Here is a 12,884-nt window from a genome sequence, read left to right on the forward strand (position 1 = left end):
ATGATTCTCTTGCATTCAGATTATCTTAATATTGCTCATGTTTCATTCAAGTTACAGCTCCTCTGGGGAAAGTATGGCTCCGTTCCTCTTGGCAGGGAAAAACACTCCAGAAGGTCACAGACTTGTCAGAATGGGAGAACTGGAAAGAGCCCTGTTGTTTATTGCATATATCGTTGTCTGTGCTGATATACCACAGCCTGTCTGTGGGCTTCCATGGTTCTGATCCTGGAGAGAGGAGCGGCACCCAAGCTACCACAGCAGCTCGAGCTGCACCTGCTACGGCAGCTCCCAGGGGCGCGGTAAGCAGCACCCCAGAACCCGGCAGAGGCTGGAGGTCACAGGGTCAGGAGCTTGCTTGGGTGTGGGGCGGCGGGGCGGGGATGTGCAGAAGACGACACCCTCTCTGATCGCTCCACCAGGGAAGCTCCAGGGAACAGGCGATCTTCTAGAAGACAAAGCTAGATTCAGAGTCCGCTGCCCTGTCACAATTTAGCTGCCCCAGACCTTTGGGGAGGGATAAAGGTGGGAGGGGAGCTGCCCAGCAGCTAACGCCGGGGACCGGCGGGGCTTTGAGGGGGCATGGCGGGGAGGGGTGAGGCTTTGGAGGGTAAGGCTGAGGTAGCGGGGAGGGGTGAGGCTTTGGGAGGTAAGGCTGAGGGGACTGGAAGGGTGAGGCAATGGGGTACAGTTGAGGGGGTGGGGCTGAAAGGGGGCGGGGCTTTGAGGAGCAAAGGGGTGGGACTCCGAGGCGGCGGGGCTGCAAAGGACCACCGTAGGTTCTCGAACGCCGTTGGCGCTTTTGCCTGGACCCACCGGCAGGAGCTTCAGGAGAGGTGAGGGGTCCGCGGTCCCAGGGCCGGAGCGTGAGGGGCTTGGCCACGCTGTTTACTCTCAATGGCTCTGAGTGTCGGGCGGTGGGAGTGGGCTGCCAGTCGCCGGCGCCCTGACACTGTCCTCCTCTCCAGGACCAATTCCTGTCCTGGGGAGTCGGGTCCCCCTAACCAGTTCCCGCAACCCTGCTCAGCCTCTTCATTGCTCCGTGCACTTCACCTCTTCCGACGCTGGAGGGCGCCAGGGAGCCGCCGGCTGAGCTTGCCGCTTACCGTTGTGATGCTAGCACAGCCTTGAGTCCTGTGGCTTACTAGTGACCCATGGCACTCAGGGTAATATTAGGTTTTACCAGTTTATTATAAAGGATAAGATAAAGGACCCAGGTGAACTGCCTGTTTGGCAAAGTTTAGGGGGGAGTACCCTGTACCCCCAAATAGCCCCTACTTCCCTCAGCCGCACCCCATTGCCTCACCCAGTCCCAGTCCACATGAAAGCTGGGACTGGGTGTAAGTCATGTCAGGCTGGACCGCAGTGCCCCCTGGCAAGCACAAGATGCTGGCTAGAAGCAGGCCTGGCAGGGGAGCTGTGGGCACTCTCCTGCTAGGCTTCAGCTCGCATTGGTAAGCATGAAAGCCAGAGCTGAGGGCAGACCAGGCTAGACAAGGCAGCAGCACTTGTTTGGTATACTTGTGGGGGCAGGGTGGGCTGAGCTAAACACAGCACCCATGGGTGTTTACTAGAGCCAGCTGGGATGTGGGATAGACCAGGCTAGGCCACAGCACATGCTGGCACATGCTGGGGGTATGGGCATGGTGGGGGTTATTGGAGGCTCCCTGACTAGACCCCAGCACCTGTTAGTTCGCTTGAGACGGGGCTGGGGGTGAAAGTGACCAGGCAGCTGCATCCACCAGTATGTCCATTGGCTGGGACAGGTGACAGACCAAACGAGATCCTGCACTAGCTGGTGCACGCAAGAGTCTCCGAGGCACCAGCAAATGACCATCCCGCACCCCTGGGTGCTAATGTACTTTGACAGCAAGGAGCGACCCACTTCCTTCCCTGCCACCTCCCCTCCCCACCACACATATAAAAGTAAAAGAAAAATTGAAACCTTTATCCCACTCACTTTCTTCCATACCTCAACGCTCCCCACTCTAATCTGAGGCCCACATGGGCATACATCCCTCTCAACTATGTAAACAATATTAAAAGTAAATGTTTAGAACCAAAAAAGCAAAAAATAAAAACAAACACACACACACATACAACTTAGACACCTTCCCAGGCACATTATCAGGGAGCTAGATGTGAAGTGGAACAGCCAGGACTTGAACTAGTGCCCTTATGGGATGCTAGCACTGTAGGCAGAGGCTTAACCTACCATACCACAGCACTGGTCCCTGACAATATTCTTTTAAAGCCGGAAGGATGTTCACCTAGGCCATTTCTGAACAACGCCATGTAAGAAGTTTTGTCTGGCGTGGTAAGATAAGACGTAGGAGAAAGCTGTGGGAGAAGCCTGTCACAGGTCGTGTGTTTACACAGCAAGGTTTGTGGGTACCAGATCACTGTGAGAATAGCACTTGCAAGGAGAAGCTCCTGATATGGCTAGAAAAACAGTAACACCCATGTGAGACCTTTGCAGATACATTGATAAGACCCAACCCAAATACATTAAGACCAAAAGAGAAAGAGAGAGAGAGAGAGAAATATGCGTAATATTTGCAAAAGCAATGACCCGATCTCCAAATATAGTCAGTTTCTCAGACACTGGGGTTTTGATACAGGGCGATGCAGGGCAATACAGGCTGACACATGGTGATGCAGGGTAGTACAGGGTGGTACAGTGTGGGAAGCAGGTGTCTAGTGCGGGAAGCCCTGGCAGAGCCTTGGCCAGAGTGGTGATGGAAGTGGGGTCAGAAGGAGCGAGTGTCCAGCCTCGCAGTTGAGCCCACAGGGACCCTAAGTAGAAGAAGGATGGAAAAACGGACCTAGCGAGAACAGCTACATTGGGGCTAGAATAAGGAAGTGCCGGTGCTGTTCGTTGAGCTGGGGGAAGCCAGGGAGAGAATCCACGGGAGGCAGATCCAGGACAGGGCCTCAAGGCCTTTCAAGCTTCAGCGAACGAGAGCAGGAGGAAGAGCCACCCCAGAATACTCAGAGATGAGAGATGAGAAGAGCAAGCCAGAACCTGTGCTGCCATAGAAACGGAAGGACAAGAGCTGCCGGAAGGTTCTGTGCATTCCGACTGCGCGTCTCTGCCCTGGAGTGCTGGACTCCAGAGCCCTGAGGTCGGGAGCCAGGCAGCCGGAAGCCGCTTCCAGGGGCAGGTGCACAGGTGCTGTGTCCACATGGTATGGAAACAGAAATTAAGCCCAGTCTGCTTTTATTTTGTAATCTAATATTTATTTACGTTACAGACCAAGGCACAGAGATCAAAACCTGCCATATGCTGGCTGGCACCCCCAGGTGCCCAGCTCGTTCTGGGCCACAAGCAAAGCCAAGAGCTGGGAATACAATCCAGGTCTCTCGAGTAGATAACAGAAGTGGGGTGCCTGAGCCATCGCTGCTGGCTCCTAGGGGATACAGTGGCAGGAAGCCAGGGGTCAGGAGTTGATCTCCAGTGGGATGTGGGTATTTTAACTCCCAGCCCCAGCCTGATTTTCAGTGTGAGATGACGATTCTAAACAGCACTTCTCTTTGAAGAGTCATTGGATGGCCTAAGTTCCAGGTAATTGCTCTGGCGATCTGACCTTCAGATAGGGCGCATTCATCTCCCTCATCCTTTACAAGTCCTCGTGTAATAGTTCAGACAACTTACACTGGGACAGCCTCACGCATTCAGCTTACGTTTACATTTCTGATGACTTGGAATCCTTGAAACTCATCTTGCTGGGGCAGGGGTTGTGGTGCAGCGCATTAAGCCACTGCCGGGGAAGCTTACCTCCCGAACGGGGTGCCTGGCCATGGCTGTGGCTCCTCTGCAGTAGGCGGGAACTGCCAAGTTGAGGGTCCAGCTCCCAAGCCAGCTGCCGCGGGCGCAGGCTTCCTTTCTATTTCAGAGTCCCTGTGTCATGGACTGAGTGGTGTGGTGGTTTCTTTCGCCCACTTCTCCCATCCCAGATTGAAAGCCTAGACCATTGCAGGATTTCCATGGTGGGTTGCCGAGCGCTGGCTCCTAGGGTGCGCCTAAGCAGGAAGCTCGCAGTGGGAGTGGAGAAGACTTGAAGCCAGGCACTCCGGGAGGGGGTGGCCGCGTCCCAAGTGCTGCCTTGAAGAGCTGCTTTGGCTTTTCCGTTGAATTTCACGTAGACTTTGCCATCTGAAAGTGGCTTTTCCATCCCCAGGTCTCTTCTCCCAGTGGGCCTCTCCATGGATAAGCCCTTGTGGCCCCCATCCTGCCTGTCCTTCATGACTCCTCCCCTGTCCCAAAACTTGTCTCTCAAAGGCTTTTTATTTATTTTTTTTTTCTGTTTGCCTGGGAAAGCAGCAGAAGATGGCCTACAGCCTTGGGATTCTGCACTCTTGCTGAGACCTGGATGGGACTCCCAGCCTCAGCGCTTCAGCCTGGAATAGCCCTGGCCATTGCAACTCCTGGGTAGTGACGGAAGATCTTTCTTTGTCTCTCTCCTTCTCTGTGACTCTTTTGCAGAAATAAATTTGTCTTAAACTACTCATTTGATATGGGGAGGGGAAGGAGGAGGAATACTCAGAAGGCACCCCCATCTTTGGGTCTCTTCCTGAATGAGTGCAACAGCCAGGACTGGACTAGGCTGAAAGCGGGAGCAGGAAATTTAATCCAAGTCTCCCAGGTGGGCGACGGGAACCCAGCCCTCCCAGGGTCCGTATCAGGATCATCTCTGAAGAGCCGGAGGCGGTGCTGGGGGGAAATGGCCAGAGCACTTGGAAACTTTTCCTTGGAAATCTAAAATGCGATTGTCCAGTGCAGCCGCTGACTGGCATTCATGCGCTGCCCAAGTGGTCTTGCCCAACTTAATGCTAGATGGCATCTGTCAGTCATTGGAAAAGACCCTCTTGGGCTCAGAGGACGATTCTAACATCCGAGCAACGCCAGATACACTATCCTGCCTTTCTAGGTGTCGCTTTGCCGATACATACATGTCGCTAGTTGCATCGCCCCGGGAGAAGCAGTAATGGTTACCTCAGCAGCAGATGCGCCCCACCCGTGGCCCCGTACCCCACAAGCATGCACCCCACGCCCCTCGGCATCCCCTGCGGTTCCTCCCCCAAGCCGCGCGGTGGCGCTGCAGCCCGACTGAGTCGCTCAGCCTCTGTCGGGCAGTCGGGCGCGCGGAGGCTCCTGGGGAGTCTCCTGCATGCCGGCGCGGGGCGCGCGGGGCGCGCGGTGCTGAGTGCGCCGGCGCCAGGTGGGCGAGTGTCCTGCGGGGGACTCGGTGGCTCGGCGGGGCGGGGCGGGCCCTGGAGTCCGGAAGCCGTCGGGGGAACCGGAGGCCAGGGCGGGGAGCAGGGGTGAGGCTGTGAACCGGGGGTCTTTCTCTCGAGTCCTTTGGGGACCCTCCGAGCCCTGTCCTCCTTGTCCCCCCCCGCGCCTCCGCAGGCTACGCCACCTGCCACCCTGGCCCTGATCTGCTTGGACGGCGTCTTCCTCTCCTCGGCCGAAAATGACTTCGTCCGCGGGATCCAGGAAGAACTGGCCCGCTTCGTGCTGCAGAAGCAGCTGTCGAAGTAAGGGGGGTGGAGGGAGGGACGAGGATGCGCCCGGCTTGCTGGGGAGCGGGAGGGCAGCTTCCTGGGGGTCCCACCTGCCACCTCTTGTTTCCAGGGGGCGAGCGGGCGGGGGCCGTTAGTCCTAACGTCTGCTGCCCGCGGTCTCTTCTTGGCCTTTATCCTTGACCCGGGGCAAGGCGAGGGGATGTCGGCCAGGATGGGGTGGGACCCAGTGGGGCAGGAGGGATTGTGTATTCCACGCTTCCTGCATGGAATGGGACTGGGACCCTTCCCCAAGGGAGGGTTCGGGGCCCCAGGGGGGTTCAACGTCTTTCTGGTTCCTTTTCCCAGGGTCCTGCTCTTCCCTGCGCTCTCCAGCCGCCTCCGGTACCTGATCCACAGAACGACAGAGAATTTCGATGTTTTGAGCAGCTTCTCTGTCGGCGAGGGCTGGAGAAGAAGGACCGTCATCTGTCACTCGGACATCAGGTGCCTAGGCCACTTGCCTTTCAGCAGGTCCTTGCCGGTCGGGTGGCTGGAATGTCGGCCACAGCAGGAGTCGGGGTCGGGGGACCCCCTGGGCTGCTGGCCGTTGGGCTCCTTGGCTTGGAGGCAATGGCTTTGTGCCATGTCCCTTTCAGAGAGGGCCTGCAGTATGTCCCTCGTGTGCCTCACAGGGGTGGGTGCTGAACAACCCTAATGTTCCACATAGCAGGTGTTGCTTGGAATATATTTGGTATGTGACGCTCTGCAACACTTAGTGGTGGGGAGATGGTCTGAGTCAGGTGCTATGTAGAAGCGTTCCAGCATTGTGCAGCCTTACCACACGGCACTCACAGGCCTGCCACTGACCACAGCCCCCGGTCGGTGAAGGTTGGAGGGGTGGGAGGCCGAGGCTGCTGCTGTTTCCCAGCCAGCCTGTCCTGTAAGTAAGTAGAGGGAATGGGGGTTGCTAAAATAACCCTGAATGTACTCTCAGCATCCTCGCCCCGTCTTGTTCCAGAGTGCCCAGTGCGGATGGCAGCTCGGGTCCTGGCCGTCCTCCTGCCCCCCAGCCTGGCAAGCACCGCGGTCCTCGGCCGTCCCCGAACCAGGGAACATGTGCAGGTCCCCGAGGTGGCCGGCAGGGCCGATGGCATCGTGGACGCAAGCCAGACCAGCCTTTGTATGTCCCTCGGGTGCTACGCAGACAAGAACAACATGTGGAGACCTCCCCGCCCCAGCTCAAGGGAGAGACCCCAGCCCCTGGGGTCGCGGAGGAACCTGGGGATGTTGGTGCCAGCCGCTCTGATCAAGAACTTCCCGTGTTGGTGACTCAGGTGGCAGAGAGCCCAGGGGACCCAGACCAGAGCTGCGAGAATGGGTCATTGCTGGATCCCGCTGGTCCTGAGCCACTTCGGCCTGCGAGTCCCTCGGGGAAGGGAGACAGGGTGGAGACGGCCACCCCGCAGCCAGGCCTGGAGGAGGAGGGGAAGGGAAGTCCTCCCGAGACGGGCCCGGTGGCAGAAGAGGAGGAAGAGGAAGAGGAGGAGCCTGCCAGCTGCTCTGATGATGAAGATGATTACAGTGAGCTGCTGCAGGAGGTGAGGAGGCTCTGGATCCGGGAAGGAGAGGGTGCACCTGCGGGGGGCCACGGCCACGGGCGACTCAGGCCACGGGGGGCCACGGCCACGGGGGGGCCACGGCCATGGGCGGCTCAGGCCACAGGCGGCTCAGGCCACGGGCGGCTCAGGCCGGGGCATGAAGTTTCTTAGGAGTTGTCCAGGAGGAGCCATGGTTGGTCTCGGCCAGCCATTCGGCAGCCTGTGACTCTGGGCAGGTCATTGGGCTTTTCATAGTGTCCCTTGCCTCGTGGGAAAAAAAGAACAAAAATAGTGCAAGCTTCGGGAGGTCGCCGAGGCGAGGGTGCGCGGAGGTGCTTTGGTCTGCATTGGGGATGGTGGTCGCCACTGCGACTCTTCCACCCGGGGCTTTGCCCAGCCCGTCTGGTTTCCTTGGAAGCAAATACCCTGTGACTCTTCCACCCGGGGCTTTGCCCAGCCCGTCTGGTTTCCTCGGAAGCAGATACCCTGCCACTCTTCCACCTGGGGCTTTGCCCAGCCCGTCTGGTTTCCTCAGAAGCAGATACCCTGCCCTGGCTGCCCGCTGTGGGGTCAGTGGGGAGCGTGGGCATCTTTCTGTTGTCATTTCATACATGAATGAGAACCAGAAACTTTTACTTCGTATCACTGGGCTTGTCCAACTGGGTGTCTTGCTGGCTTGGTGGCTTTGGGCCACCCACTCAGCTCTGTGGCCTCGAGTTGTCCAGTCGGTAAAGGGAGTTGGTAGAATATGGTGTTCAGGATTCTGTGACGTACTCTGGCCAGTACGTCCCCCAGCAGCAGGTGCCTGTCCCCGAAACTCTCGATTTCCCGCCAGTTGACCGGCACATGTCCGTCTCTAGACTCCTGTCAGGCCGGGCTCCCTGTGCAGGGCCCACGGAGGGCGGCTTAGGAACCAGTTCGTCGGAGCCCTGCGCGTCAGACCTCCCCATGTTGAAGGGTCTGATGTCTCTCCCAGATAAAGGCCCAGCTGACGGAGAAAGACATCCAGGTGGAGAGCGTCCACGTGGACACGTCCCCCTTTGCCCAGGAGCTGCCTGCAGAGCAGGACCTGGCCCACGTGGTGGAGATCTACGACTTTGAACCTGTGCTCAAGACAGAGGACCTCCTGGCCACGTTTTCTGAGTTCCAGTGAGTCAGGGTTGGGCGCGGGAGATGGGGGAAGTGGGGTGCTGCCTCCCCAGGGAGGAGCCAGGACACAGCTCTGTAATGGACATCAAGGGATCTGAAAAGAGGTGCAAAGTAAAGGCCTGGGTCCCCCCTGCCTGTGAGCCCCTTGTCTCCCGCCAGCCACCGACATTCAAGTCTGGCCTTGGCAGTTCCCGGCGAGGAGCCACTTTCGCCCTTGGCCCAGTGCCATACGTGCCTGTTGGGTCGTACCGTTTTATTTCTGGACCCCTAGGACCTGGCTGCCACCCTCTGACGTCACAGTCTTCGTGTGACCATTCATGGCGCGCTCAGGCCTGTCTGGCACTTGTAGGGTTGCAGAGTCGGAGCAGGGTGGGGACCTGCTTTGGGGGACAGGGGACAGGGTGTTGGCTGTTGTGCCCACTGCTGCCTCTCCTTTCCCCCACCCCCACACAGGGAGAAGGGGTTCAAGATTCAGTGGGTGGATGACACTCATGCACTTGGCATCTTTCCCTGTGTGGCCTCAGGTAAGGCTGCTCTGGGGGCTGGGGACGGTGGGGCTCGGCTCCTGCTGTGAAGAAGGGAGGACCCTTGGTAGGTTCGGGAGCGGAGGGCCAACCCTGAGTCATGGGACCCGCAGGCTCCCAGGTCCTGGTGAGCCAAAGGGAGGCCAGCTGAGCATTGAGCCTCGCCCTCCTCCTTGTGCGGGTGCCATCAGTACCAGGATGCCATCAGTGACCCATCGTGGGCACTAAGTTCGAGCCCTGCACACACCATGTGTGCAAGGAGGTCACAGGTGAGCAAGTGTTGCTTTTATGAAGGGACAGAGGCATCCAGCAGTCTTTGAGTTGATGTGTGTGAATGTACTTGGCCTCAGGACAGGGGGGGTGTTACATCCATTTTATAGATGGGAGACTCTAGGGCACCAGAGTCCATTCCTGTAATAAGGCCCCCCCCCCAGCTGGGGTGACCGTGCATGCGGCTTCTTGACCAGCACACTCTGCTGCCGGGCTGTGCTGCCCCTGGCCTACCTCTGCTTACGTTGGATGCATTTATAAAGGCCGCTACGGCCCTTGGTTGAGCTTCGCTTCTTGGCCTTGGCCTCCTCCGTGTACATGAAGGCTGGACGGGGCTGGTGTGTGTAAGCCTGGCCCTTTGGTGCCCAGCCCTCTGTGCAGGCTGCGGAGCTCTGGGTAGGGCGAGGCTCGGCTGTCTCGGCGCTGCCCTGAGCTTCGAGGAGTGCTGGACATGGCTGCATCCTTTCTGGGTGGTGCGTGGGGGCTTCCCCCGGGACAGATGGCTCCAGAGCTGCTTCCCTCCCACAGCTGCTGAAGCCCTGAGCAGGGAGTTCTCAGTGCTGAAGATCCGGCCTCTCACGCAGGGCAGCAAGCAGTCCAAGCTGAAAGCGCTGCAGAGGCCAAGTAAGGACATGACAGGTGCAATTTGTCTACTGCGGGCAGGGAGGAGCCTTCCCTCGCTGTCTCCCCTCACCCTTTCCTGTTCATTTCCTGCTGGTTAGGCGTCCTGGACTACGGTTCCCTCTCTAGAGGTTCTGGGGTACCTAGGGTGGGAGGCTGTGCAGGATGGGGTCTGCCAGCTGCTGCCTGGGGTCCCTGTCCTGAGCGCTGCTGAGGGGCCAGCTTGGGTTCGTGGGAGCCAGGGAGGACACATCCCAAGGGGTGTGCAGAGGTGTGCTTCGGGGACATTGTGGCTCTGTTGCTTATTCAGGTTGACCCTGAGCAAGACATCTAGCTTCAGTTGGTTTCTTTGTAAAATGAGTGAGGGTCTGGGCTAGACTGGGGGGAGGGACATTGAAGGGAAGGGAAGGACAGACCCCGCCGAGGCCATGGAGGGTGCATGGGAGGTTCTGAGAAGTGCTACCTCCTGCCCTTGTCTTCCTCCAGGGCACAGTGGGGCTTTCAGAGGCCAGTTTCCACCACTGCACAGTGGCAGCTGGCAGAACAGGCCCAGCAGCAGCCCGCAAGGCTGTCCATCCCCTTGCACCAGACCTCCTGGGACAGTAAATGCCTGGTTTCTAGGTCCAGGAGTTCTGGGTGTCCTGTCCTGGCTCAATTCCTCCCCCCCCCACCACCAATGGGCAAAATTAACCCCAGATAGAGGAACAGATCTGCTGAGGAGTGACGGGGGCGGGGGGGCAAGCTGGGCTTGTGGAAGTCTGAAACCCTCAATGGCCCTTTGCTGTGACACCTGTGGGGTGCTGGAGGTTGGCTCGAGTGTCTGTGTCCCCTGTTGGAGCAGTGGCCGCAGCCTCGCGTGCAAGTCCTCACCGTGGGACCTTCCTTCCAGAGCTCCTGCAGCTGGCGAGAGAGCGGCCACAGACGGATGCGGCTGTGGCCCGGAGGCTGGTGGCCCGCGCCCTAGGGCTCAGACACAGGAAGAAAGAGCGGCCTGCGGCCTGCCATCCAGAATCTGCTGCCACCCCGAAGATTGTGCCCCAGGACTGAGCTGGGCCCAAAGCCATGAGCCTTTTCCAGACACCAGGGCAAGCCCTGCACCATCACTGGATCCTCTGGGTACGTGGGCTTCCGTGTGGCCCAGCCCCAGCGCTTGAGCCAAAATAAACGATATTCTGCTGTGACAGCTTGCAGATGCACTGACTGGCGGTGGGATGCGAGCAGGTGCTGGCCCCGAGACGGACCTGGGGCTGCTAAAGGAGGAGGCTCCCCAGGGCACTGTGCAGTCTGCCCAGTTTGGGGCTGGTGGTACCTGCCCTGTGACACAGCGTGGCAATGCTGAGGGTCCCAAGCCTCTTGGCTGATCTCCCTGCCACCTGGTGAGGCAGAAGGCAGGGTGCCTGTTTGCAGATACAAAGGCGAGTCTGAATGTGTAGCTGGTCCGCTTCCCTTGTGAGAGCAGATATTGGGGTATCCCTGGGTGGAAGGACCTGGCACCCTTGTGCCTTTTGGCTTGGGTGGGGTGGGTGCTGAGACAGTCCTGTGTGGAGCTCTCCAGCACTCTGGATGGAGAGGAGTCCTGGTTGGGACTGTCCCGCCTGGTCCCAGCATGACTATAAATGCCAGGAGGAATTCAAGAGAGGCTGGCTCGTGTGCTGTTTGTGTCTGTGCTCTCTGACGGCTGCACGGACGAGGCCCTAGAGGCTGTGCCAGGTCATGGGGCTGGCGGAGCCCCCCGGAAGCAAGCTCCTCTGGCGGTGGGGGGCCCTGCAGTGCCTCAGCCATCATGCACACATCACCAGCGCTAAGTTTGCGGTGTGCTACCACGTGTCTGATAGGAGTCCTGGTGGCCCAGCACCCTGGCCATAGCACGACTCGGTCAGTACCTCCTGTAACTGGGGCAGCAGGTGAGTCATGGGTAGGCTGGCTCCTTTCTTGAAGGGAAGGGGTACTTTGCAAAGCCCAGTGAAGATTTATTTCATTTATCTGAAAGGCAGAGTTAGAGAAGGAATCTTCTATGTGCTGGTCTACCCTCTAAATGGCCACAGTGATTGGGGCTGGACCAGGCTGAAGCCAGGAGCTTCATCCAGGCCTCCCGTGTGGGTCCCAAGCTCTTAGGCCATGTGCTGCTGCCTTCTCAGGTTCCTAGCAGGGAGCTGGATCAGAAACAAAGCAGCCAGGATTGAATTGGTACTCAGATCGGATGGCGGCATGACAAGTAGCTATTTAATGCACTGTGCCACAATGCCAGTCCTCAGCTGATATTAAATGCTACTGAAGGGGCCCGGTGCAATAGCCTAGTGGCTGAAGTCCTTGCCTTGCATGCGCTGGGATCCCATATGTGCACTGGTTCTAATCCTGGCAGCCCCACCTCCCATCTAGCCCCCTGCTTGCGACCTGGGAAAGCAGTCGAGGACTGCTTTGGGCCCCTGCACCTATGTGGGAGACCTGGATGAAGTTCCAGGCTCCTGGCTTCGGATCAGCTAAGCTGCAGCCGTTGTGGTCACTTGCAGAGTGAAGCAACGGATGGAAGATCTTCCTCTCTGTCTCTCCTCCTGTCTGTGTATCTGACTTTGCAATTAAAAAAAAATAAATCTTAAAAAAAAAAATGCTACTAAAGGCTGTGGAAACGTAAAAGTGGAATCTTGGAAAATGAAGAGAACACGAGGCGAGAAGCCTCAGCCCCGAGCTCAGCCAATCAGAAAACACAGTGGCCTCCCCTCATCCCTGGCTTTGCTTTGCACAGTTTCCATTACTCACAACTCGGAAAGTTCCAGAAAGAAGCAATTCCCAAGTCCTGATTGGTACGCCCTCCTGAGTAGCGTGGCCGTGCTGCGGTGGTGGCGCTCTGCCCCGCCCTGCCGTCAGCCAGCCTCCTGTGCAGGGTTCCCTCTGACATCCCGGCCGCCTGCCACGAGGCACCCCGAGGCCGCTTCAGTCGCCCCTGACATGGCACTGCCAGGGCGTCACAGCGCCTGTGTCCCAAGTGACCCCGCTTTTACTTCATCGGGGCCCCAGGGGGCGAGCAGTGATGCCTCCGCAGGAGACAAGCCGTCAGCTTCATCTCTGAAGAGATGAAAGCACGCACAGTTTCGAAAGAGACCACTCTCAAATAATGTTTATTACAGTACTACTGTTACAAGGGTTCTAGCTCAAGGCTACGGGCTAAGAATCCCCTACTGCGCCTAAACAAACGCCATCCTAGGGAAGTACACACACA

At 58.1% G+C, this 12,884-nt stretch overlaps 1 protein-coding gene across 1 annotated transcript; it reads left to right on the forward strand.

Annotated features, from left to right (window-relative positions):
- Nucleotides 1-213: 213 nt before the first annotated feature.
- Nucleotides 214-10,848, forward strand: LOC121166962 (R3H and coiled-coil domain-containing protein 1-like). Its single transcript, XM_040996303.1, has 9 exons — nucleotides 214-299; nucleotides 5,356-5,538; nucleotides 5,872-6,009; nucleotides 6,524-6,583; nucleotides 6,710-7,103; nucleotides 8,080-8,252; nucleotides 8,706-8,776; nucleotides 9,575-9,670; nucleotides 10,557-10,848. The coding sequence occupies exons 1-9, from the start codon at nucleotides 214-216 to the stop codon at nucleotides 10,712-10,714; spliced, it is 1,359 nt and encodes a 452-aa protein (XP_040852237.1). The 3' UTR covers nucleotides 10,715-10,848.
- Nucleotides 10,849-12,884: the final 2,036 nt, after the last annotated feature.

This window comes from Ochotona curzoniae, unplaced genomic scaffold, assembly GCF_017591425.1.
Source record: "Ochotona curzoniae isolate NIBS_2020 unplaced genomic scaffold, NIBS_Ocur_1.0 patch266, whole genome shotgun sequence".
Taxonomy (NCBI): Eukaryota; Metazoa; Chordata; class Mammalia; order Lagomorpha; family Ochotonidae; genus Ochotona; species Ochotona curzoniae.

Coding starts and splice junctions, on each gene's coding strand:
- LOC121166962 (XM_040996303.1), top strand. CDS start 214: ATGGTTCTGATCCTGGAGAGAGGAGCGGCACCCAAGCTACCACAGCAG. Junction 5,539..5,871: donor CTGCAGAAGCAGCTGTCGAA/GTAAGGGGGGTG, acceptor TCCTTTTCCCAG/GGTCCTGCTCTTCCCTGCGC. Junction 8,777..9,574: donor CTTTCCCTGTGTGGCCTCAG/GTAAGGCTGCTC, acceptor TCCCTCCCACAG/CTGCTGAAGCCCTGAGCAGG.